This window comes from Camponotus vicinus, unplaced genomic scaffold (genome assembly GCF_025532165.1).
Source record: "Camponotus vicinus isolate PSW18456_S1 unplaced genomic scaffold, iyCamVici1.0 SCAF_8, whole genome shotgun sequence".
Taxonomy (NCBI): domain Eukaryota; kingdom Metazoa; phylum Arthropoda; class Insecta; order Hymenoptera; family Formicidae; genus Camponotus; species Camponotus vicinus.
Genome location: NW_028141980.1, coordinates 348,369 through 371,922, shown reverse-complemented (window position 1 = coordinate 371,922; position 23,554 = coordinate 348,369). Strand labels below are relative to the sequence as shown.

The 23,554-nt window shown below is 41.0% G+C and overlaps 1 protein-coding gene across 1 annotated transcript in view; it reads left to right on the top strand.

The window, feature by feature from the left end:
- The window catches only part of LOC145975859 (uncharacterized), a 66,073-nt gene that overhangs the window by 19,742 nt on the left and 22,777 nt on the right, over nt 1-23,554 (top strand). Inside the window, exons 5-9 of the mRNA XM_083106599.1 lie at nt 15,003-15,072; nt 15,365-15,491; nt 15,567-15,624; nt 15,944-16,007; nt 23,270-23,300. Of these exons, the coding sequence (XP_082962725.1) occupies nt 15,003-15,072; nt 15,365-15,491; nt 15,567-15,624; nt 15,944-16,007; nt 23,270-23,300 (350 nt within the window). The remainder of the gene's footprint in view (nt 1-15,002; nt 15,073-15,364; nt 15,492-15,566; nt 15,625-15,943; nt 16,008-23,269; nt 23,301-23,554) is intronic.

Genomic DNA, 23,554 nt, shown 5'->3' with positions numbered 1-23,554 from the left:
TCAACATATGTAAAACTATCTTTTTTCAAGAAAGCATGAAGAAGAGTATTGAATTCAAGCATGCTTATTCAAAAATTAGTTTACAAAAAGATATTAGTTTAATATATATTAATATATATTAAAAAAAGCATGTAAACAATGAAATGTTATTTCATTCTCTATTGTTCAAATTTCAATTTTCAATTATCATTTCAATTATTTATTCAAATTTCTTTCTTGTAAAAAATTATGATGTAAAAAATATGCTAATTGAAAATAAAAAGTTATTTAAACTTATAATAATAATATTTTTATTGTAAAAATTTCAGTATCATAAAAATATTGCACAAAGAATGTAAAAATCATAAAAAATTTAATGCATAAAATTGTAAAAATTTAATATAAAAAATTTTGTTATACAGGGCGATCCCGAAAAACCTTCCGTCTGTAAAATGATTCCTGACACCATTCTAAGACAATTTTTCCTTTACCAAAATTTGATTTGAAGCGTAGTTTTTGAATTATGAGCAAAAATAGTTAGTAAATCACGCGTCGGGTACGGAAGGCAGGCAGGAGCGGCGCGGCGTACCGCGAGCGCGGGCGCAGCTGACCGCCCGACGGGTGATTACCACCGCATGAGTCGCTAACTATTTTATCTTATAACATAAAATTATGCTTTAAATAAAATTTTGGTAAAGAAGAAAATGTCTTAGAATTACGTCAGAAATACGTGTTCCTTAAAATAACGTTATTTCAATAATGAAAAGTTGTTCCGGATCGCCGGCCGTCCGACGTTGCAATCAGCTGATTGCTACACGCGATGTGTGTATGGCGGAGTGTGTGCGTAAGAGAGAGAGAGAGAGAGAGAGAGAGAGAGAGAGGGAGGGTAGGAGGGACAGACATTCATACACACGCACGCACTTTTTTTCTCGCTCTCTTTCTCTCTTTTACGCAACACTCATACACTCTCTCATTCAGTCTCTCACTCACACTCTCTCGGTCACTCACTCACTCACTCACCTGCTTACTCACTTGCTCACTCACCTTGTAGCAGCGTAGCGAATCTTCATGCTATGTATTGTTGTATCTGCTGCACGGTTATGATTGCTAGAGATGCGCGACACATCGAAACTTTTTCGATTATTAGTCTCACACTCGATTGACACAATACAGATTACGCGATAACGAGTTTACTGTTTATTCACTCACTATTGATTTATCGATACCAAAAATTACTTTCAAAGAAACGCGAATGCAAACAGCACATGACTCGACGCGAATCGATGGACCGCGGAGACTGCGCGACCACAAGAGTTATGTTGCCAGAAACGCGACACGCGACATCTAACAAACGACTTGCGCGTGGCGCGTGATTGACGCGAGATAAGACGAACGATCGGCTAAAGGCTCATCTACACGACAAGGCGTACAGGCGCGGCGCAAGTGCGCAGGCACAGGCGCGAACGTAGGCGCAAGATATATGCGCCATGCTCGTCTACACGGAATCGCGCAACGCAGGCGCGAAGCAAGCGCAAAACGCGGAATTTAAACGTGTAGTCGTGAATGTCGTGATCAGTGCTGTTGTGTAAACATAAATACAGTTAATATGGAATCTGATGAGGAAAGGTTTTTTATTCTCATCGCGTGCGGAGTATATATTGTGCTTTATCATCAACTTCTGCTACACAATACTCAGAGATATCGCGGACGTGGCAGGGGACGTAGGAGATGGTGGATTCGACCAGTAAATCGACGAAGAGAACAGCAAGGATTCTACCATAATCTTGTATCAGAAACCCAGCTGGCAGATCATGAAGAATTTTTTGCTAACCTTCGAATGTGGTCAGAGCAATTTGAATTTCTACATAACATCGTATGTCCATTGCTTGAAAGGCAGACAACTGTGATGAGAGAGCCTCTACCATCGAAACTGAGGCTAGGAATGACGTTGATGTGAGTATAGATTATCAAAAATTATCTTCATGGTCATTGTTTGTAACATCGTATATCCGAAATTATTTTATTGTTGTGCTTTCATATGTATGTTCAAATATTGCGTAAATCTCTTTTTAGGTTTCTTGCTCAAGGTGGAACAGTTCAAAGCTTGCATAATATGTTCCGTGTTGGTAAGAGCACAGTACATCAGATCATTAAAGAGACCTGCAAGGCAATATGGGAGAAGCTGCAGCCTATTTACCTGCCTCAGCTAACCAGGAACGATTTTGAAAGAATTACTGCAGAATTTTTTGATGTGTGGCAACTTCCTAATTGCGTGGGTGCTATTGATGGAAGGCATATGCGCATTAAAGCACCACCTATGTCAGGCAGTGAATTTTACAATTATAAGGGATTTTTTAGTGTTGTTCTTTTAGCAGCAGTAGATGCCCATTACAAATTCACTTGAGTGGATATTGGACAATATGGTAGGTGTGCTTGCTACTATTGGCACTATTTAAAATGTCAAATTTAAAGGATCTGATTGCAATTGTATCTGTGCATTATGTTTTAGGATCCATAAGTGATGGTGGAGTTTGGTCAAACTCTGACTTTGGACAAGCTTTGTATCATGACGAAGTTGACCTACCACTGGACAAACCTCTTCCTGGAACTGACATCCCCTTTCCACACTTCTTTGTGGGTGATGAAGCTTTCCCCTTAAAGAAGTATCTTATGCGTCCCTTTTCTGGAAGGATGCACCACGTACTGCCAGATGAGCAGCGAATTTTTAATTACCGTCTATCTCGAGCACGGCGTGTATCAGAAAATGCTTTTGGCATACTGACAATGCGGTGGCAGGTTTTGAATTCACCTTTAGTGTGTTCTGTGGAAAAAGCCGAAGACATTATCAAAGCCTTGGTGTGTCTGCACAATATGTTAATGGACAATGAAGATAATGGTTACGTAAACCCTGTAGAACTGGAATTGGAGCTACCAGATGGCAACATTCAGGCAGGAGCTTGGAGAACTGCTCGAGTGACTGAAAATTACTTTCAAAGACTTGGTAGAGTAGGAGCAAATAGGGCAGCTTCAATAGTGTATGGTATGAGAGAATACCTTGCTAAATACCTAGTTTCAGACATAGGCACTGCTCAGGCACCCTGGCAATTTGAGCGAGCATTTCGAGGTACCCGTTTAAATTTACCACAATAAATTCAAGTTCTTTAAATTTTATTTTTATTTTTTTGTTTTATTTTATTTTAATATAAAATATTTAAATTAATATTACATTAATATTAATAATAATATTAATATTAACATTATTTTTAATATTTATATTTCAATGTAGCTTTCAAGAGAAAATGTTTTATCATTTATTATTACGTTCAACTTGTCAGTCGTCGCAAATATCCTGAAAAAAAACTTAATGTATACTTATCAATTAATGTATACAAGTGTGCAATTATTCGACACAATGTGTGATAATTAAAAAATTTTATAGTATAGTAATCTATGATGTAGAGAGAAGAGTCATAGATAGAACAATTTAAAGATTTTAAGTTTTAGTCTTTAGAATTTTAATGTTAAATGGAATATCCGATCAAAAGAATTAAGAGACCCTACCAAAGAATCAAGAAAAAATTGGAAAAATTAATTGCAAGAAATCAAAAATATCCAGAGATGTGAGGATTGAAAACTATAAGATTGAAAAGTTTAGGAATTTGAAAATTGGATAGATTAGGATTTTAAAGAGCGAAAAATCCAAGGGCTGAAGCTACGTAAATGAAGAATGCAGATACACAGATCAAAATAACACAAAGAAAAATCTAAGGATTCAAGGATCTAAAAATGTATTTTTTAGCTATATTATATGTATTAATTATTACGTTATTGCGTATGAAAAGTCTGTTTTAGTTACCTTTACATGTCTAACAATTGATTGGCAAAATTACATACTAAGTCCCATTCTAGAACAGTTAATAAATGCGCAAAAGTAATTAGTTATGTTTACACTTAAATAAATGTAAAATCAAAATCTATATGTATTATAAATAATTATTTATGAAACACACAAAGATTGCTTTTCATCGAAATTACTTTCATATATTTAATCTAAAATAAGATTATTTCGTAATTTAATATACATGTCATCTATTATGTATCTCATTACTGCAAATAAATTACAAAAATTTGGACAATGTAAAACGAGCAAATTGGTTGAGATAATTACACATTATTAATTTCACATAATTTATTCAATATAAAAGTCATACAAAACAAATTCAATTTAATAAGTGTTAATACTAATACTAAAGAAGTGTTGCTCTGCTTCGCAAAACGAGATATAAATATATATCTTTATATTCAACAAAATGTAAAAAGGGTTTACACTTCTTAACATTTTTAAACTTAAAATTGAGTTCTCAACTAACATAAGTAAAGGAACATATTATTTGGTATTTATCACAGCAGATAAAATTAGAGGAACCAGTCTTTTCTTTGTTAAACAAGTTAAAATAAAGAGAAATCCTCAATTAACATAAAAGTAAATATTTTAGTACTTGTACTAAATAAAAAAATTAAATTAAATTCAAATAAAATAAAATAAAATAAAATAAAATAATAATTTTTTTTAGGCACCCTGGCAATTTGAGCGAGCATTTCGAGGTACCCGTTTAAATTTACCACAGTAAATTCAAGTTCTTAAAAAAAAAGTACTAAAAGTATTTAGTACTAAAAGTACTAAATTTTGTACTTGGCTATCACAGCTGCATTAAATCAATGCTAATATATTTAATTATCAACACGAGGAGTTTCAGATTCATAATCCCCTGAATGTTTTTTAGTGTATTTTTTCACAACTGCCATCATATCCATGACACATGACACCCGTTCTTCCTCAGGTACTCTGTTAAGTGCAACGGCTAGAAAACCTAACATTGCTTTCATATCTGATGACATATTAGGGCAATCAGGATGGGATGCTGGCTGCATTGGCTGTAATGGTGTAAACCTTTCAAGGGCTGCACCCAGAGATGCAGCCAAAAATGAAACATCTTTTGATGACTGAGAAAGTACGTCATTTGTCTTCTCAGAATCCCGCTTCCTCTTCTTGATAGGATCCTTTGGAGGCACTGTCTTGGCTGGATGAATAGAGGCCGCCATAGTTTTCAGAATTGCTACTGAGGCGGTATCTTCTGATGATTCCTGAATTGCACATTCCTTTCCATCTGTTTCATAGAATATGTTGGTTCCAGTTGTATTAGTTATTTCTGACTCCAAACCTATAAAACAAAAATAACCACCTTCAATGAAATTTCATTATGTTGAATTAAAAGTAATATTTAGTTGAAAATAAATTTTGAAAGACTTACTGGATGAAGGAGATGAGCACAAGTAATTGAGGTCTGAGTTCCATATAGGCGAAAGTGAAGATTGTTTACCTAAGGAACAACGAAAATTCAAAGAGGAGAATTTAGTTAATTTGCAGTTAATACAACCGATATTTTATACAAGTTGAAAACAGGGGATTATTGCCCACCTTGAACAGCAGGTGATTGAGATCGATCAGTTGAGAACTCAGGTCGAACAGCCAACCGTTGAAAATTTGAACTTGTTCTGTGAAAAGTCATATCATTCTTTAACTTCTAATTAGGTTCAGTTAACATGAATGATACGTACTGTCGGGCTATAATATGATCCACAAGAAATAGAAGGTCATTGTAAAAAATCCAAGTAGACTGATAGGTAGGTGTGCCAGCCCCTGCTCCTGATCTTGGCATTGACATTGCGACCTTTTTTCTTTCCTTTCCAAACTTTTCACGGAGACGATGAAAAAGTTTTTCTGCTTGCAAACCTGAAAACAGAATGAAGTCAGATCATAATCGTTTAACCTATACACATGTCTCAAATGTACTTACTAGTGAGTGCTGGCATCATCGCTGCCCCAATAGTTGCCCAAGTGAGGGATTTATCTTGGCACTTACTATAGCCCTTGCTTCTTTTTACGTACAGTTGTGTATTGGGGCATACAAAGTGAATGAATGTACGGATATATATCGCACGTTCTTCTGACACATTGTTCCCTATTGCATTACCTTCGTCCTCATTATTATTATAATAATCTTCTTCATTCATGTTTCACAATGTTCACAGTTCACAATCAAAAAGCCGAAGACGATACGTGAGCGACCTAAACCGACTTAACCATGAAAACAGTCGGCGTGACGTGGGCGCAGGCGTTGGAAATAAAATTAATTTATTTCCCTTGCGCCGCTGCGCCGCGCCGCTACGATCGGCAACAATCCTCTTGCGCCTGCGCCTGCGCCCTTACGCTATCTTACGCCTTGTCGTGTAGATGAGCCTTAAAACCTTCACATTGCGAATGCGATAGAAAACATGAAACGTATAATGACATACTTAAAAAATTAATTATTTATTATAAATAATAACTATTTCTAATTATAATAAATAATTATTATTTTAAAAAGCATGTGTTATACGTTATTACGTTTTCGAAATTATTGCATTCACGATGCGAAGATTTAAGTCAATCGCAAGAATAATGTAATTAAAATTACATTTGGAAAAATTTATTTTTATTCTGCTCACAATAAAATGTTCCAACGTGAAAATGTATTGGACGCTCTGAAAAGAGCGGATTGACTAAAAAAATTTTAAAGTAGGATGTCTTCGGTTTGGATATAATTCGGCGTATCTTCTTGCAGCAAGGTTTTGCTGCCCGTGACACTCGCCAAGTGCCATCAGCATGTCAATATTCTTGACTTGTGTACGCTGCCATATCTTCTTCGCGCTTATTGATAATCGCTGATAATCGCAGGCTTATTGATTGCATCATCGATCGTGCGTCTAATTTATACAATCTTTGCTGGGGGTCTATGCCCCTCCTCGTCTCCCGCGACCAATCACGAATGTCGCGGACGCTAATTAGTGATTGGTCGCGGGAGGCGAGGAGGGGCATAGACCCCCAGCGAAGATCGTATAAATTAGACGCATGATCGATGATGCAATCAATGCATGAGAGCTTGCATTAGGATGGATGGCGGGCATTTTGAGCATCTGCTTTAAAATTTTTTTTAGTCAATCCGCTCTTTTCAGAGCGACCAATACATTTTCACGTTGGAACATTTCATTGTGAGCAGAATAAAAATAAATTTTTCCAAATGTAATTTTAATTACATTATTCTTGCGATTGACTTAAATCTTCGCATCGTGAATGCAATAATTTCGAAAACGTAATAACGTATAACACATGCTTTTTAAAATAATAATTATTTATTATAATTAGAAATAGTTATTATTTATAATAAATAATTAATTTTTTAAGTATGTCATTATACGTTTCATGTTTTCTACCGCATTCGCAATGCGAAGGTCTTAGCTGATCGTTCGTCTTATCTCGCGTCAATCATGCGCCACGCGCAAATCGTTTGTTAGATGTCGCGTGTCGCGTTTCTGACAACCTAACTCTTGTGGTCGCGCAGTCTCCGCGGTCCGTCGCTTCGCGTCGAGTCATGTGCTGTTTGCATTCGCGTTTCTTTGAAAGTAATTTTTGGTATCGATAAATCGATACCAAATCGATAGTGAGTGAATAAACAGTAAACTCGTTCGCGTAATCTGTATTGCGTAACTCGTATCGCGTAATCTGTATTGTGTCAATCGAGTGTGAGACTAACAATCGAAAAAATTTCGATGTGTCGCGCATCTCTAGCAATCATAACCGTGCAGCAGATAACAACAATACATAGCATGAAGATTCGCTACGCTGCTACAAGGTGAGTGAGCAAGTGAGTAAGCAGGTGAGTGAGTGAGTGAATAACCGAGAGAGTGTGAGTGAGAGACTGAATGAGAGAGTGTATGAGTGTTGCGTAAAAGAGAGAAAGAGAGCGAGAAAAAAAGTGCCTTAAATGCGTGCGTGTTAATTTTACATTAAAGTATTAATCAAAACGAGGTAACACAAGAAAATTTTAACATATGGACGCACAATTTTTTACTGTGTATTTCGTCTTTACCCTTTCTACTTCTGTATTCCCTTCTTTTTTTTCTCTCACTTTTATTTCTCTTTCTTTTGCCCTTCTTTCTTCTGACTCCGTGATCCCGCCCTCTATTTTCCTCTATCTTCTCCTTGCTCTATTTCCTTTTTCCCCATTATTCTTTCTAGAGAGGGAGGAACAGGATTCCTTTATATCGCTCCTTGTATCCTTCCACTTCTGTCTTTCCTTCTTTTCCTTTCTTTTTACCTTCATTTCTATCTTCTTTTGTCCTTATTTTCTTCTGACTCCGTGACTTTGTCCTTTATCTTCTTTTATCTTCTCCTTCTTCTACTTCCTCTTCCCATTCTCTTTTCTAACGAAGAGGGGGAGGTGAATTTCTTTATTCCATACCTCTTTGCGCCCTCACTTTCTTCCTTTCTCTTCTTCTTCATTCTACCGCTTCTTGGTATTCTATTCCGTCTAATGCTCATGCAAGGGGAGTGAAGAAGGGCGGTCGTGTAAAAATCCTTGCGCCCGGTTGGATTTGAACCTTGAGCCTTCATGTTTCCTCCAACACTCAACCTGCTTCACCACGTTCGCCCCTTCTATATTTTATATTATATTGTATTTTATTAAATTTTGTCGTCAATAAGAATTTTTTTTATTGTTTTACGATAAAAATATAAATATATATTTGTTGCCATACAAGATGATCTATATAATTTGCAAATTTTCTATATTTAAAATTTAATAATAAAATTTTCTTTATTATTAATAATAATTTTTCTTATTATATCATTTACAATTAATATAAGAATGCCAAGTTTTTTGTATGAAATTTTTATATTTACTTTTACATTTTTGCAATATTTTTTAAAATTATAACGCAAGAGATATATAAGCTTAAGCAATTTTTAGCTGACTTCTATAATTTTTTGTAGAAAAACAGAAATGAACAATAGAATAATAAAATAATGATAATACGATTATACGATATACGAAAAAACGCTTTTTTGATATATTAGTCATATACAGGGTGTCCCAGGTATCGTTCGTAAAAAAAAAATTATTAGAGCTCGCTAAACTGAATTAAAGTCCTGTACCATTTTGCACAAAACCACGTAAAATTTCGAGGTATTAATTAAAGAAGATCGACCAATAATTGCGCGATCTGCGTGGATAGGCAGTCGATCATTTCAGCGAGAACGGCCCACCGCCTGCCCGAAACATGCGACTGCTCGCGACGGTGAATATCGAGTGGCAGCGAAAAACGAAGTAAAAATGATTCTTATAAACTTGTAAACACTATATCTAAAAATCTAAAAGCTTTTTTTCGAATTCTTAACATTCTTTTGAATAGTTTTAGAGTTCTATGTAAACATTTAAAATAATTTTGATGATTATATACAAAAAAATCGAATCCGAAAATATGGTGCGTTAAAGTTCACACATCGCACTAAATCATGTAAAATTATTCAATTATTCTTCGAAGTTGTAGTTTATTTTACAATAGTTCTGCAGTTCTGTATCAAATATACCAATAGTTTTAGCAAATTAAAAAGCAAAAAATCGATTTTTGATAACTCGAACTATAGTCCGTATAAGAAAAGTAATGGACCGGGATCGTATTTTTGCGACGTTTCCATGCGTTTTGTAAGAAATTTTAATTACTTTCTAATCAAATAATTATTTTTTAAATGAAAACCATTTTTAACATATAAAAATCAACATTTATTTAAAAAAAAATTTTTTTTACGGACTGGTCGATCTGATAAGAATTCTGCGCAGTATTCCTTGAATTTTACAAATCTTATAACTTTTTCCCTGTAAAATAATAATTATAATATTTTAAATAAATATTGATTTTTATATGTTGAAAATGGTTTTTATTTGAAAAATAATTATTTGATTAGGAAGTGACTAAAATTTCTTACAAAATCGCATAGAAATATCGCAAAAATACGATCCGATCTCACTTTCCTTATACGAGTTATAGTTCGAGTTATCAAAAATCGATTTTTTGCTTTTAATTTGCTAAAACTATTGGTATATTTGATACAGAACTGCATAACTATTGTAAAATAAACTACAACTCCGAAGAATAATTGAAGAATAATTTTACATGATTTAGTGCGATGCGTGAACTTTAACGCACCATATTTTCGGATTCGATTTTTTTTTTATTTAATCATCAAAATTATTTTAAATGTTTACATAGAATTGTTTACTCTAAAACTATTCAAAAGAATGTTAAGAATTCGAAAAAAAGCTTTTAGATTTTTAGATACGGTGTTTACAAATTTATAAGAATCATTTTTACTTCGTTTTTCGCTGCCACTCGATATTCACCGTCGCGAGCAGTCGCATGTTTCGAGCAGACGGTGAGCCGTCCTCGCTGGAATGGCCGACTGCCTAGTCACGCGGATCGCGCCATTATTGGCCGATCTTCTTTAATTAATACATCGAAATTTTTTCGTGGTTTTGTGCAAAATGGTATAGGTCTTTAATTCAATTTAGCGAGTTCTCTACTTATAATTTTTTTTTGACGGACGATACCTGGGACACGCTGTATATATAAATTTTGATTTATTATACTAACATCTTCTGGTATAATAATTTTTTTAAACAAACTTGCACATATACTTGGACATATAACATTTTTTCACTTTTTCTTGAAAAAGTAATTTTGTAAAAGTTACATTATTTTGTTCGTAATACTTATTACGAATTTTTAATAATTATGTGACATAAATCTTTTGATTAAAGATTAAAAATCTTATTAACGTTATTGAATCTAATAACACAGAATAATTAAATTTACATTTGTTTTAGTTCGTATCTTAAAAATTAAGATAAAAATTAAGAATCATTTTTAATACGTCCCATATTTATGTAAGACAAACATATACATATATGATAAATATATGTAATAAAAAAATAATAAGTAAGTAATAAATATAAAAGAACAGAAGAGCGATTTTATATATATATATATATATATATATATATATATATATATATATTGTGACGTTGCCGTCCCGACGCGCGTCCATCCGTCCCGAAAATCTTGACGGGTCACGAGCCGAGCGGCCGCGTCAGATAAAGACTGCGAGAGCTGTATCGAGATTTCCGGAGAGACGAGCGATAATTGTTTCGCGTCCTTAATTATTATTTTTTTTTGTTTATCATTTTGTGATTGGGCAACCCGTCGGAGTATATCGAGAAGAGGACGAGGAGGAATCCTTCGCCAAACAAATCGGCGTCTCAACCCCAGCAGTAATTGCTGACACTGCGATAACGCCCAAGGATCTTCGAGTCAGGACAACGCAGAGTCACGGGTGACGTTCGCCCCCAGTAACGGAAGGAAGACCATCTCTAAAAACAGCTGTCCAGGCTCGAGATTACGAGGCCCGGTCGGCGCTATCCTACGAGGACGGAGGGCGAATGATCAGCTAAAGAGGACCGCCGATAAAAGGGTCGTCAAAATTAGAGGATTTAAATTATCGAGGCCATTACGACCTCCGATACGATGTTGTTGCGAGGCGCAATAATATCTAGCGTGTCGCAGCGCTATTGGCCGCGGATCCGCGCACCCCTGCGCGCAGGATTGACGCCGTTATCAACTCTGGATCGCGAGATCCAGGCAGTCACTCTGGCGCGGGCGCTCGTTAAGAACAGTCGTGTTGTATCAGCTGTGTCGTTTTCGTGTGCTACTGCTTAAGATCCAAGAGGACGGAGCCGAGGATGATCCCCTGCCTGCAGGAGCGAGTATCAGTGAGATTGCCCATCCGTAATTTGTGAGCCACGTACGCGATCCCGTCCGCTACCCGGCTGTTCTGTCGCCGTCGCCATTTGGTGTTTCATTTTCGCAGGGACTTTGCCCTGAGCTTACGTGTTTCTTCTGAGCTCACGGTTTTCGTGAATTTCGGGCGACTGGAGACAAGTGACCGAAGCGTCGAGGACGATCGTAACGTAGGTCAACTTAATGAATAGGGAACCGTTCGTTTCTACGGGATTCGGGGTGTCGCGAAACGCGACCGGTTTTTGCATATCAACCACGTGCGCGGTAAATCGCGAGGAATGCGCTATACGTGCTGTCGTAAAGAGTTGTCGAAGCCGCGTAAGACATCCCCGCAATCGAGCTTCGTGCGATTTTCGTGTGGTGATTAGCGTGTATGAGTGTTGCGTGTCATGAATTTGCGAGTATTTTTCTGTCATTGTCGCGCCCATTGCATTGTATTCGCGTCTATTTCGTTGGTAATTGTCGTGTGTGTGTGTCGCGGTGCGTAATAAATTACGACAAATTGCGAGATTGCTAAAATTCTAAAGATTCGCGTATGTTAGGTGTTACGCCGAAAAGTGAAGTAAGAGCAGTGTAACCGGCGTCTGACGGCTATCGATAAATCGATCGCAATAACCGTGCTCGTCGCAAGCGAGATCTATCGTCTTCGCAAATTAATTAATTATTCTCGCATGTCATTAGGCATTCTTTCGAACCGATTGCTGTCGATTAGAATATCGAGATTAAAAATTAGAGCGAGTAAAAGTGCGGGAAAAGTTCCGTAAAGTAGGACGACGATTTGCCTATCGAATTATCGTTACGTTTTTCGAAGCGCCGTTCGGCCTCGCGAAGTCCATGAAAGGGGGTAGAAGAAACCTCAGGAATGCGATAGCGTTCCCTTAGAATTTCGGTATCGCGTGAATGTTTAATCTTCCTGACTTTCACGTTTTGCGACTTTCGATAGATTATTATTATCACCGCTTTCGAATGATTATCTATTATATTTCGTTACTTCAAATATTCTAATTTATGTTACTCTTATTTTTCTTTAATTTATTTCTTTTATTTTATTTTCTTTTTGAATAAATTTGTTATATTTTTCCATACTAAGTCCGCGTAATTTATTTGAGTGTTAGCTTTTCGTGAGTGTCAAATTCTGTCGTGTTTGTCGAATTCGTGAATTTCCTTGAAGCCTTGTATAGAATAATTATAACATCCTTTTCCATAGACTCTGTCCCTCTACCGTTAGGTAAGCTAGTCGGCTCGTGGCGAATAAGGCAAGTATCTGTCGCGTTATTTTGGTGTTTAGCAAACTGATACGTGAAAGACCGTATCTGGCGCCCAATTTCGAGTTTTCGATATGGCCTTCGCTTCGCCGCGGCTCGCGCAGAACACCGTCCATCCCTGTTCCTCCGAGCGCGAGTATCTCATTTCGTACTTGTGTTTTTGACGACGTGTAACGTTGCGATTTTTCGTACTGCGGAATCTCTGATTTCGGATAGCCGTCGGTTCCAGGTGGCGGATAAAATAAGGTTTCACGAGTATCTGTATAACAAATGCCTTTATTATGTCTCAAGTGGTTTGTACAGCAGTGTGAGTGTGTGTGTGAATGTGGATATGTGTAGGTGAGTACGCGTGTTTACAGTGTGAACGTGTGAGTGTGCGTTCGAGCGCGAAGGCCGTTCGAGATTCGATAACGCGGCCCGCGACGCTACGGGATCTCGAAGCGAAAGAATCGCCGCGTAATCGGCGCAAGTTATGCGTAAGAATATGCTGCTCTGTATAATCTGATGGTGGACGCGCCACGGATCTCGTGGCGATTTTATAAATACGCACAATTAGTAGCGCGGAACGATATAATTCGATCCACGTGCAATATGCGATTGCACGTGCGATACGGCGCGCTCGTGTTTTCGTGAGCCGGCTGGCGCGGTTTTTGTCGCGTTTCTTGCCGTCGTAGCTATCAGCTGTTCGGGCTTTAAATCCGGTTGTTGTTCGGTAATCGGAATTGCCTTTAATTTTCCCCAGATGGATTTCGGGTTTTCGGAAGGCGTCGCGACGCTAGCAAGCGTCGGAGGCGGCTCTCGTTCCACTCCGTGATAGGCGCGGCGCCTGATATTCGGATGTGCTTCGGAGGCGATTTCTAAGGCGCCGATATCGGTTGGCAGAGGCAGCGTTCCCACTACCTTCTGGCCTTGTTACTTTCGCAAGGATTTTCTCTAGTTCGCTTTGCTTGCCTTCTGACTAGCTCGGCTGCTGGAGAAGGATCGGAAGGATCTGTGTCGATGTGCCGTCGAGAGCCCGTTTTATACTCGGCTAATTACTCGCGCCGGCGTATTCGGTAATTACCCCCACCGAGCAACGGTAAAAATCGGAGCGGTTCGGATCCGCCCGGGGGAGTTCGGGGTGCCGAACGCGGGTTCTCAACCTCCGGTAACGGCTCCCGACGGCAGTGTTCCGATAATCGGTTATTCCTACCCGGATGTTTTCTAAGTTATTAAAAATGGGCGCACAGCGCCTCTGCCAATGCCCGACCGATGTTCGTCGGCAGCTTCCGGCCGGTGTTCGCCGGGAAACGATGCATTCGGGGGAGCATCGTTACAGACGTTTTCGCTCCCTCACCTCCTAACACCTCGAGGATCCCGTAAAAATAACGTCGCAATATATATATAATGATACTCAAACATTTCTTAAATAAAAATATTTACATTGAAATTTTGCATCATAATATTAAATTCGTAGGCATGTAGAATAAAAATAGAGACATTTTCCTTGTAAATAATGAGACCCAAGCTATTAGTTAAACCTAGTAAGAATTCGATTGGCCCAATTGTTACTGAAATCCGACTACGATATTTATAACCGGCTATTGACCGGCTCAGATAGATATAGTTCGCCTCGCTGTTGCTACGCCTGATATGAGACACTACCGTGTCTTTTGAGATTTGAATTTTTATATTCTTTACGTTTTAAAATTTTTTAATAATGAGATGTGCAAAATACGCTGTAAAATATTATTCAACACTCACAACATAGTAACAATACAAATACGTAATAAAATGAGCACAATCTAATCACAGCTAATTATTTTCAAATAGTAATAAAATTTCAATTTGGTAACAAAACGTTTTTATTTTAAAATTTCGTACCGCATTTAGCGAATGTGTAATTGTATTAACACTATTATATTAACAATGCAAACTAGTAATCGACTAATAATATCAATATTATTAGTCGATTACTAGTTAATATTATTAATACATATTTTGAATAATGAATTTGCGTTTTTCATTCATGTTGACATTATAAAGACACACTGATGAATATGAAAACGAAACGCTTATCAGATGAAATCGATCAACTTATTGAAACAATAATGAGGTAAAATAATTTTTTTATATATAAAATTCTAACTTTTTACAATATTAAAATACATAAATCATAAACATAAGTCTATTTGAAAATAACTATAAATTTTCTTAAGAAGTTGCATTTTCAAAAGAACTTTTTTATAAATGTGTGCAGCAATTATATCTCAAATTAAATGTTTACTAATATAAATAGTTTCATTAACATATAACTAAAAAACAATATTTTTTCTTAATTCTATTCGGAATTTAATATGATTAATTAAATATGTTTTATACAATATTTTAAAAGAAAGTTGTTTCAGCGTCAAAAAAATCTTTAAACTAAGGGCACGAAATGAATTCTTATACCCTAATTTTATATTAAACCTTACTGTTATGGGACGGAAACATCGAAAGGATATTAATTTTATAAATTCTTTTACAGATAAGGTAAATACTGAAAATGTTAATGAAAATTAATTAACTTGTATAGTATTTTACTTACTACATAATCTATTATTACAGTTAATACAAATATATGCATTAAATGAAGAGAATACCAAGACTAAATATGAACCAACTCGTAAGTTTTTGTCCATGCTTTGTTTTTATCCATGTTTTTATCGTTGTATTATGATTTAAAATATGTAGATTTTCAGCAAAATAATGTTTATAATGATTTAGTTAAAATATTATTAAAGTGCTTATTTTAATTATTAAAATACAATCAAAACGTTTAATTTTGTGATTCTTGCTAAAGATACTTTTTTCTTTAAAATTTATTTTCAATATTAATTTTTAAAATAATATCGCGAGAGAATTCTACTATTATTATATAAAATAGAAAACACACGCACGTACATACGCATAAAATTTCACATTTTATATTTTAAATGATATAGGAAAAACGCTTCTCGATATTCTAATAGAAGCATTTCATGAGGACAAGTTCCCACAAAACATGATACGTTGTTCGAAAATCATAAAAATCATCTGGAATTAAATTTCGCAAATATTTTAAATTATATTCTATAACTTGAGAATTCAAATTTAACGGGCGTCAAGAATCTTCTCGAGCTTTCGATCCTTCACAAAAACGCGACCGTTCCCGTTATCTCGCATTTTTTCTTCGACCGAGAAACGCTGATTATAAACATTGACAACAACAATATCAACCGTCGACAAAATAAGAGAGACGTATGGGCATGCGCGCCGCATACGTCACGATCAGCTGATTGCCAATCAGCTGACAGAAAAGGGTTGCGCGCATGACAATTAAAGAATTGTCAACGTCAGGCCTCATCGGTGGCCAATTACGCGCGGCGCCATGAGGTCACCGCTAAAGCTCAAAAATTATTGGGCCACGTCGCAACGGGCCCAGAATTTCGCTCGCCATATAACGGGCACCGCACGCGAGCAAGTCGAAGTCTCGTACTTTTCGCTGGACCGCATCTTTTGTTAAACCGCCGATTAAAAACGCTATTTCGCTATACGACCGCTTACTCATTCGGACTTCCGCTTTCTTCTCTATTAATACGAAAACCGAACCGCTTATAACGATCGCTATTCCGCTTGGACTACGATTAACCGCTTTTGTAAAACCGCAATCACTGCACTGAACACCTTTTTTATTCTTGACTGAAATAAATGTCTGTTTTGAGTGTGAACGTGGGGCGCACTTTTTTTCACTGAAAGACCTTCCGTTCCTGTCGTCGCACTGTCGGATTCCGCTCGCGAACATTTTCTGGTCCTTCGAGCCGGATCATCATCCGCATCCGCTATTCCGTGGGTGATTCTCTCAGTGCCGTGCAGTTTCGTGTTGTGCAGTGATCTCTGAAAGCAAAACAGTGACGATGAGTACTGACATAAAGGTACTACTGGAGGCGCAGTACGACATCCACGGACGGATGTCCCGTTGCGTGGACAATCTTAGGAAGATGGGTGTGAGCAACATCACTCGCGACGCCATCCAAGCCCGCATTAGCATTCTAGACAACCTCTGGAGCAAGTTGGAGGCCCAACACGAGCTCGTCCGAGCAGCGCTAAAGGACAAGTACCAAGAGAGTGAGTACGCTAAATCTGATTTCATCGATGTCGCGGAAAATACGTACGTGACGCAACGCAGTACGTTGACCGGCTATGCCGAAAGGCTCAAGAGCGAGACGCCCATCGAGTCCAAAGGCAAGCCGAGTCAGGAGCAGGCTCCAAGGACCTCGTTGCCGCGAATCAAACTTCCGATGTTCTCGGGCTCGTACGAAGAATGGCCGTCATTCCGCGACCTCTTCTTGTCAGTCATCGGAGAGAATGCGTCTGTTTCCGACATCGAGCGGTTCCACTACCTCCGATCTTGCGTAAAAGGGGCCGCTGAAAAATTAATCAGATCATTAACAGTGACCGGTGATAATTACCATCGTGCTTGGTCGATCCTGTGCAAACACTTTGAAAATAAAAGAGAGCTGATCCGTTCTAATTTCGCTGCGTTCACTACGGTTTCCAAAATGAAGGGAGAATCCGCCGAAAAACTTAGTCGCATTCATAATGCCGTTATGACCGCAGTAAACGCGCAGGAGAGCATAGGGAGGCCCATCAACTCTCATGGCATGGACCTGTTCAATTTCCTCACTGTCGAACTCTTTGATTCGCGCACGCGGATGGAATGGGAGTCCTCCATCAGCGACTCCATTGATCCGCCAGATCATAACACCCTCGTTAACTTCATCGCCAAGCGCATTCTCACACTAAATGCTGCCAAGCCGAGAACATCACCAAAGAGCTCCGGAGATTCGTCGCGAACCGCGAAGGCTCACTATTCGAAGCACGGATCCAATTACTTGAAGTGCGCGCTGTGTCAAGGCAAACACACACTCATGCAATGTAGCGACTTCAAGACGAAATCCGCCAGCGACCGGAGATCCTTTGTCGAACAAAGTAGGCTGTGTTACAATTGCCTCGGAAATCATCTGGTTTCCAAATGTCAGTCGGTCAAGACCTGCCTGACGTGCAAGGGCAAACACCACACCACGCTGCACGAAGCGTACGTCTCTTCCTCTTCCTCCGAAGCAAGCGCGCTCTCCGCGATGCATTCGTCATCCGATCGCAAGGCAATTTTCCTCGCGACAGCCCGCGTGCATATTGCTGACCGCGCCGGGCATCTGCATCCAGTTAGAGCAATGCTTGACCAAGGCTCCGAAGTGTCGATCGTCTCCGAGGCGCTGGTCCAACGTTTACGCTTACCCCGCTTCCGCTCCGCGGTGTCTATCATCGGCATCGGCGGAGCTCGATCTGGGTCAACCCGCGACAAGGTAACGCTCAATCTCTCCTCGACGATCACAGGAACCAAACTCAAAGCCGTCGCCTTCGTGCTACCGCGCCTGTCGGCATATCAAGGCTCGTCAGTAAGGAGCCTCACCCCTTGGCCTCATGTCCGTGATCTTGAGCTCGCCGACCCCAGGTATCTGGAGCACGATCCGGTCAAGTTGCTGTTAGGCGCTGAAGTCTGCTCAACCATCCTCGAAGTCAGCCTGCGCAAGGGTGGTTCTCAAGATCCCGTCGCTCAGAAAACCGCCCTGGGGTGGATCCTGTCAGGGGGATCCAGCACAGCGTCCTTTCAAGGTCCCCGCAACTCTCTGCAATGCACTGTCGATCGAGAACCGACCCAGCTGGTGCATAACTTTTGGGAGCAGGAAAAGGAACTATCCGCCCCAGTCGCACTCACGCCGGAGGAGGAGGAGTGCGAGACTCTTTTCACGCGTACTCACCAGCGAACTGCGTCCGGAAGATACGTCGTGCGACTACCCTTCTCGTCCTTGCCAACATCGCTCTGGGAGACCCGGAAACCTGCCGAGAGCCTCTTGACTGCCATGGAACTTCGGTGCAGGAAGGACCCTGACTTCGGTGTCCTCTATCGAGCATTTATGCAGGAGTACGAAGAGCTGAAACACATGGGCCCTGTGAATACGGTCAGTACCTCCGGATGCTACCTACCTCATCACGGAGTTCTCCGCCAATCCAACTCCTGCACCAAACTTCGCGTCGTGTTCAACGGCTCACAACGCACCACTTCCGGAGACTCTCTCAACAAGCACCTGTTGATCGGTGCAAACTTATTACCGGCACTAGCCGATGTCCTTCTACGCTGGCGCCGACACCGCTTCGTTTTCGTCACTGATATTGAGAAAATGTTCCGGCAAATATTCATCCATCCAGATGACCGCCGCTTCCAGCGGATACTTTGGCGCTCAAAGGCTACCGACAGAATCCAAAAGTACGAGCTGAACACCGTGACTTACGGGCTTGCCTGCGCTCCGTTCCTCGCTGTTCGAACACTTCGCCAACTTGCGGTGGACGAAGAAGCACGGGGCTCAAGAGGATCAGACGCCCTGCGACATGATTGTTACATGGACGACGTAATCACTGGAGCGGACACCTTGCGCAATGCGGTCACCTTGCAGGCAGAACTCCGAGAGCTCTGCACGGCGGGTGGGTTTCCATTGCGAAAGTGGGCAGCGAACAGCGAGGCAATTCTTGATGGTATTCCTCTGGAGCACCGCCTCCAACAGGCGCACCACTCCTGGGAGAACGAGGTGCATTCCACCTTGGGCCTGCGCTGGCATCCTGCCAGCGACGACTTCTCATTCGCGATCCAACCTCGAATCACTGGCGAGTATACGAAGAGACGAGTCCTGGCGGAGACGGCTCGGTTATTTGACCCCTTAGGATGGCTCGCTCCGGTCATTATTCGCGCCAAAATTCTGATTCAATCAGCTTGGTTGAAGAGACTGGATTGGGACACTCCACTCCCAAAGGAGGACGCTCAACACTGGCAGCGCCTCCTCTCCGAGCTCCATTTGCTCGAGGGGCTCCGCATAAGACGTTGGTTGAGCACAGGCCACCAGGACCCGCTAATTCAAATCCACGGGTTCGCCGACGTGTCCGAGGATTCGCTGCCGTCGTCTATCTCCGCGTAGCTAGCGCCAATGCAACCTCCATCCATCTACTCGCAGCGAAGAGCAAAGTCGCCCCCATAAAGCCCGTGTCGCTTCCACGACTGGAACTCTGCGCCGCCTCTTTGTTGGCGAATCTGGCGCAACACCTCCGCTCATCTCTAGATTTGCCCACGGCGCCAGTATATCTCTGGTCCGACTCCAAGGTCGCCCTCCACTGGATTAAGGGGCATGCCTCTCGATGGAAAACCTACGTGGCCAACCGAGTGTCTCTGATTCAGCAACGGCTTCCCGAAGCACTATGGAGGCACGTCCCTGGTCAAGACAATCCCGCCGACTGCGCATCCAGAGGAATCGCTCCAAGGGACCTACTGAATCATCCTCTCTGGTGGAATAGTCCCAACTGGCTGCACATGAACTCGTCTCTATGGCCGGACAACGACGACGAGGCATCGATGACCAATGTTCCTGAAAAGAGAATAACAGCATTAGCAGCCACCAGCAAGAACAGACCAGAGCCGGAAATCCTTCTCCAGTTTTCAACTCTACAAAGACTCTTATGGGTCTCTGCTTGATGTCATCGTTGGCGTCGAGCCGTCTGCCGTTCTCCCAATACGACGCTACTTCCGGACGAGCTCGACGCAGCCCTGCTTCGTTGGCTCAGAATCGTCCAAGGAGTGCACTACGCCGCTGAACTCGCCGCAGCACGAGAGTCACGTCCAATGCCTCGTAGTAGCCATCTAGCCAGACTGCATCCTTTCATCGACGACAACGGAATTTTGCGTGTTGGCGGCCGTCTGAAACATGCCATCCTACGACGAACGGCACCCCATGATAGCGCCGCCCGCTTCATGGCTCTCCAAGCTCATCATAGAGTCTTGCCATCGCCGGACGCTACATGGAGGCACGCAGCTCACTCTGGGGCTCCTCCGCCTCCGCTTCTGGGTCCCACAAGGTCGAGCCGTGGTCAAGCGGATGCTGCACCGATGCGTGACGTGCACTCGCTGGCGAGCCAACACCCCGCAGCCTCTCATGGGCGACCTCCCTCGAAGACGAGTTACTCCCGCACGTCCCTTTCTGAGGACAGGAGTTGACTACGCTGGCCCGATATTCATTCGCACAACCAAAGGGCGAGGACAGCGAGCGCACAAGGCGTTCATAGTTGTGTTCGTTTGTCTTTGTTCCAGGGCAGTCCACCTTGATGTAGTTTCTGACTACTCATCCGACGCATTCCTCGCCGCATTTCGCAGGTTCGTTTCCCGTCGAGGACTGTGCAAGGAAATGTACTCGGACTGCGGAACGAACTTCGTCGGTGCGGACAGGGAGCTGCGAGAATTCTTTCGTGCGTCTTCTTCCGACGGCCGTCGCATCTCTCAGGAAATAACCAAGGAGGGCATATCGTGGCGCTTTAATCCTCCTGCCGCGCCGCACTTTGGAGGTCTCTGGGAGGCGGCGGTGAAGTCGACAAAATATCATTTACGACGGGTGATAGGAGAGACAACACTCACCTTCGAAGAGATGAGTACTCTTCTGGCTCAAATCGAAGCATGCTTAAATTCTCGTCCATTGCAGGCCTTATCAGATGATCCAGACGACCTGTCCGCACTGACTCCAGGGCATCTTCTGATAGGCGCCCCTCTGCTGGCCGTTCCCAAGCCTTCACTACTCAAGGAGGCATCAAACACTCTGTCACGATGGCAGCTACTCCAAAAAATGCGTGACCACTTCTGGCAGCGATGGTCACAGGAGTACATCCACGCTTTGGCACCTCGACCAAAATGGCTCAAGGACAAACCTGCCCCGGAGATCAGAGCGTTGTGCTTTATTCGTTCGGAGGCTACTCCACCAACCCGATGGCCCCTCGCGCGAATTATCAAACTGCATCCGAGAAATGACGGCACAGTCCGCGTCGTGACCGTTCGAACCTCCACCTCAGAGCTCGTTCGTCCGGTAGTTAAAATCGTTCTCCTACCGGGAATCAAGGAGGCTCGCCCGTACGTGGACGGGTAGTACCCGAGCATCGTCCTCTTCGCGTGGCGTTCTCGCGCGTCACTGTATGTATTGTATATATCGTATTGTTCCGTCATATTCATTCAGCGTTTCTTTCGTCTTGTCTTAGCCGCACTATCCGTATCTCATTCTCATCACGTGATTTCACTGTCACTTACTCAGCTGTCCCCGCGCATTTTTATTCGATGTATAAAACTAATCGCTCCACTCCCGTTACACCGCACACGGTTAATTTTCACGATCATTCTTGAGTTTTGCTACATTCGCGAGATTATTCACTAAATCACTGTACATTTCACATTATCCACCGCTGTATATATTTCATCACATTCACTTATTCGCGTCACTTATTCTCGCGAAAGACACGAATGAACTGAGCAACACGTGTCTTTGTACCACGTCACGCATTCCATTCATGATCGCTAATTCATCAATCGGACCGTTCGCGACATCTGCCCGCGCCCGAACACTCTCGCAAATTTCGTCACGTACTGACGAGGCGGGCGGGATGTTCGAAAATTATAAAAATCATCTGGAATTAAATTTCGCAAATATTTTAAATTATATTCTATAACTCGAGAATTCAAATTTAACGGGCGTCAAGAATCTTCTCGAGCTTTCGATCCTTCACAAAAACGCGACCGTTCCCGTTATCTCGCATTTTTTCTTCGACTGAGAAACGCTGATTATAAACATTGACAACAACAATATCAACCGTCGACAAAATAAGAGAGACGTATGGGCGCGCATGCGCGCCCATACGTCACGATCAGCTGATTGCCAATCAGCTGACAGAAAAGGGTTGCGCGCATGACAATTAAAGAATTGTCAACGTCAGGCCTCATCGGCGGCCAATTACGCGCGGCGCCATGAGGTCACCGCTAAAGCTCAAAAATTATTGGGCCACGTCGCAACGGGCCCAGAATTTCGCTCGCCATATAACGGGCACCGCACGCGAGCAAGTCGAAGTCTCGTACTTTTCGCTGAACCGCATCTTTTGTTAAACCGCCGATTAAAAACGCTATTTCGCTATACGACCGCTTACTCACTCGGACTTCCGCTTTCTTCTCTATTAATACGAAAACCGAACCGCTTATAACGACCGCTATCCCGCTTGGACTACGATTAACCGCTTTTGTAAAACCGCAATCACTGCACTGAACACCTTTTTTATTCTTGAAATAAACGTCTGTTTTGAGTGTGAACGTGGCGCGCACTTTTTTTCACTGAAAGACTTTCCGTTCCTGTCGTCGCACTGTCGGATTCCGCTCGCGAACGTGATAATTTAAAAACGATGATACTAACGGTATGTAAAATATTTCTATACATAATTTTTTTTTTATATAAACAAACATAATTTATTGTATTGTATAAATATAGGAAATCGTGAAGAATTAAGGCTAAAGAGTTGAGTGTAGTAAATAAATGCACTTACATTATGTAAAAAACCTTGATAATAATGAACGGTTTCGGTTGCTTCCTTTGATATATCTTCATACAAAAGTAACATTATTTAATAAAAATAAGAAAAAAAAGAAATCAATTACAAGCAATGTTGAT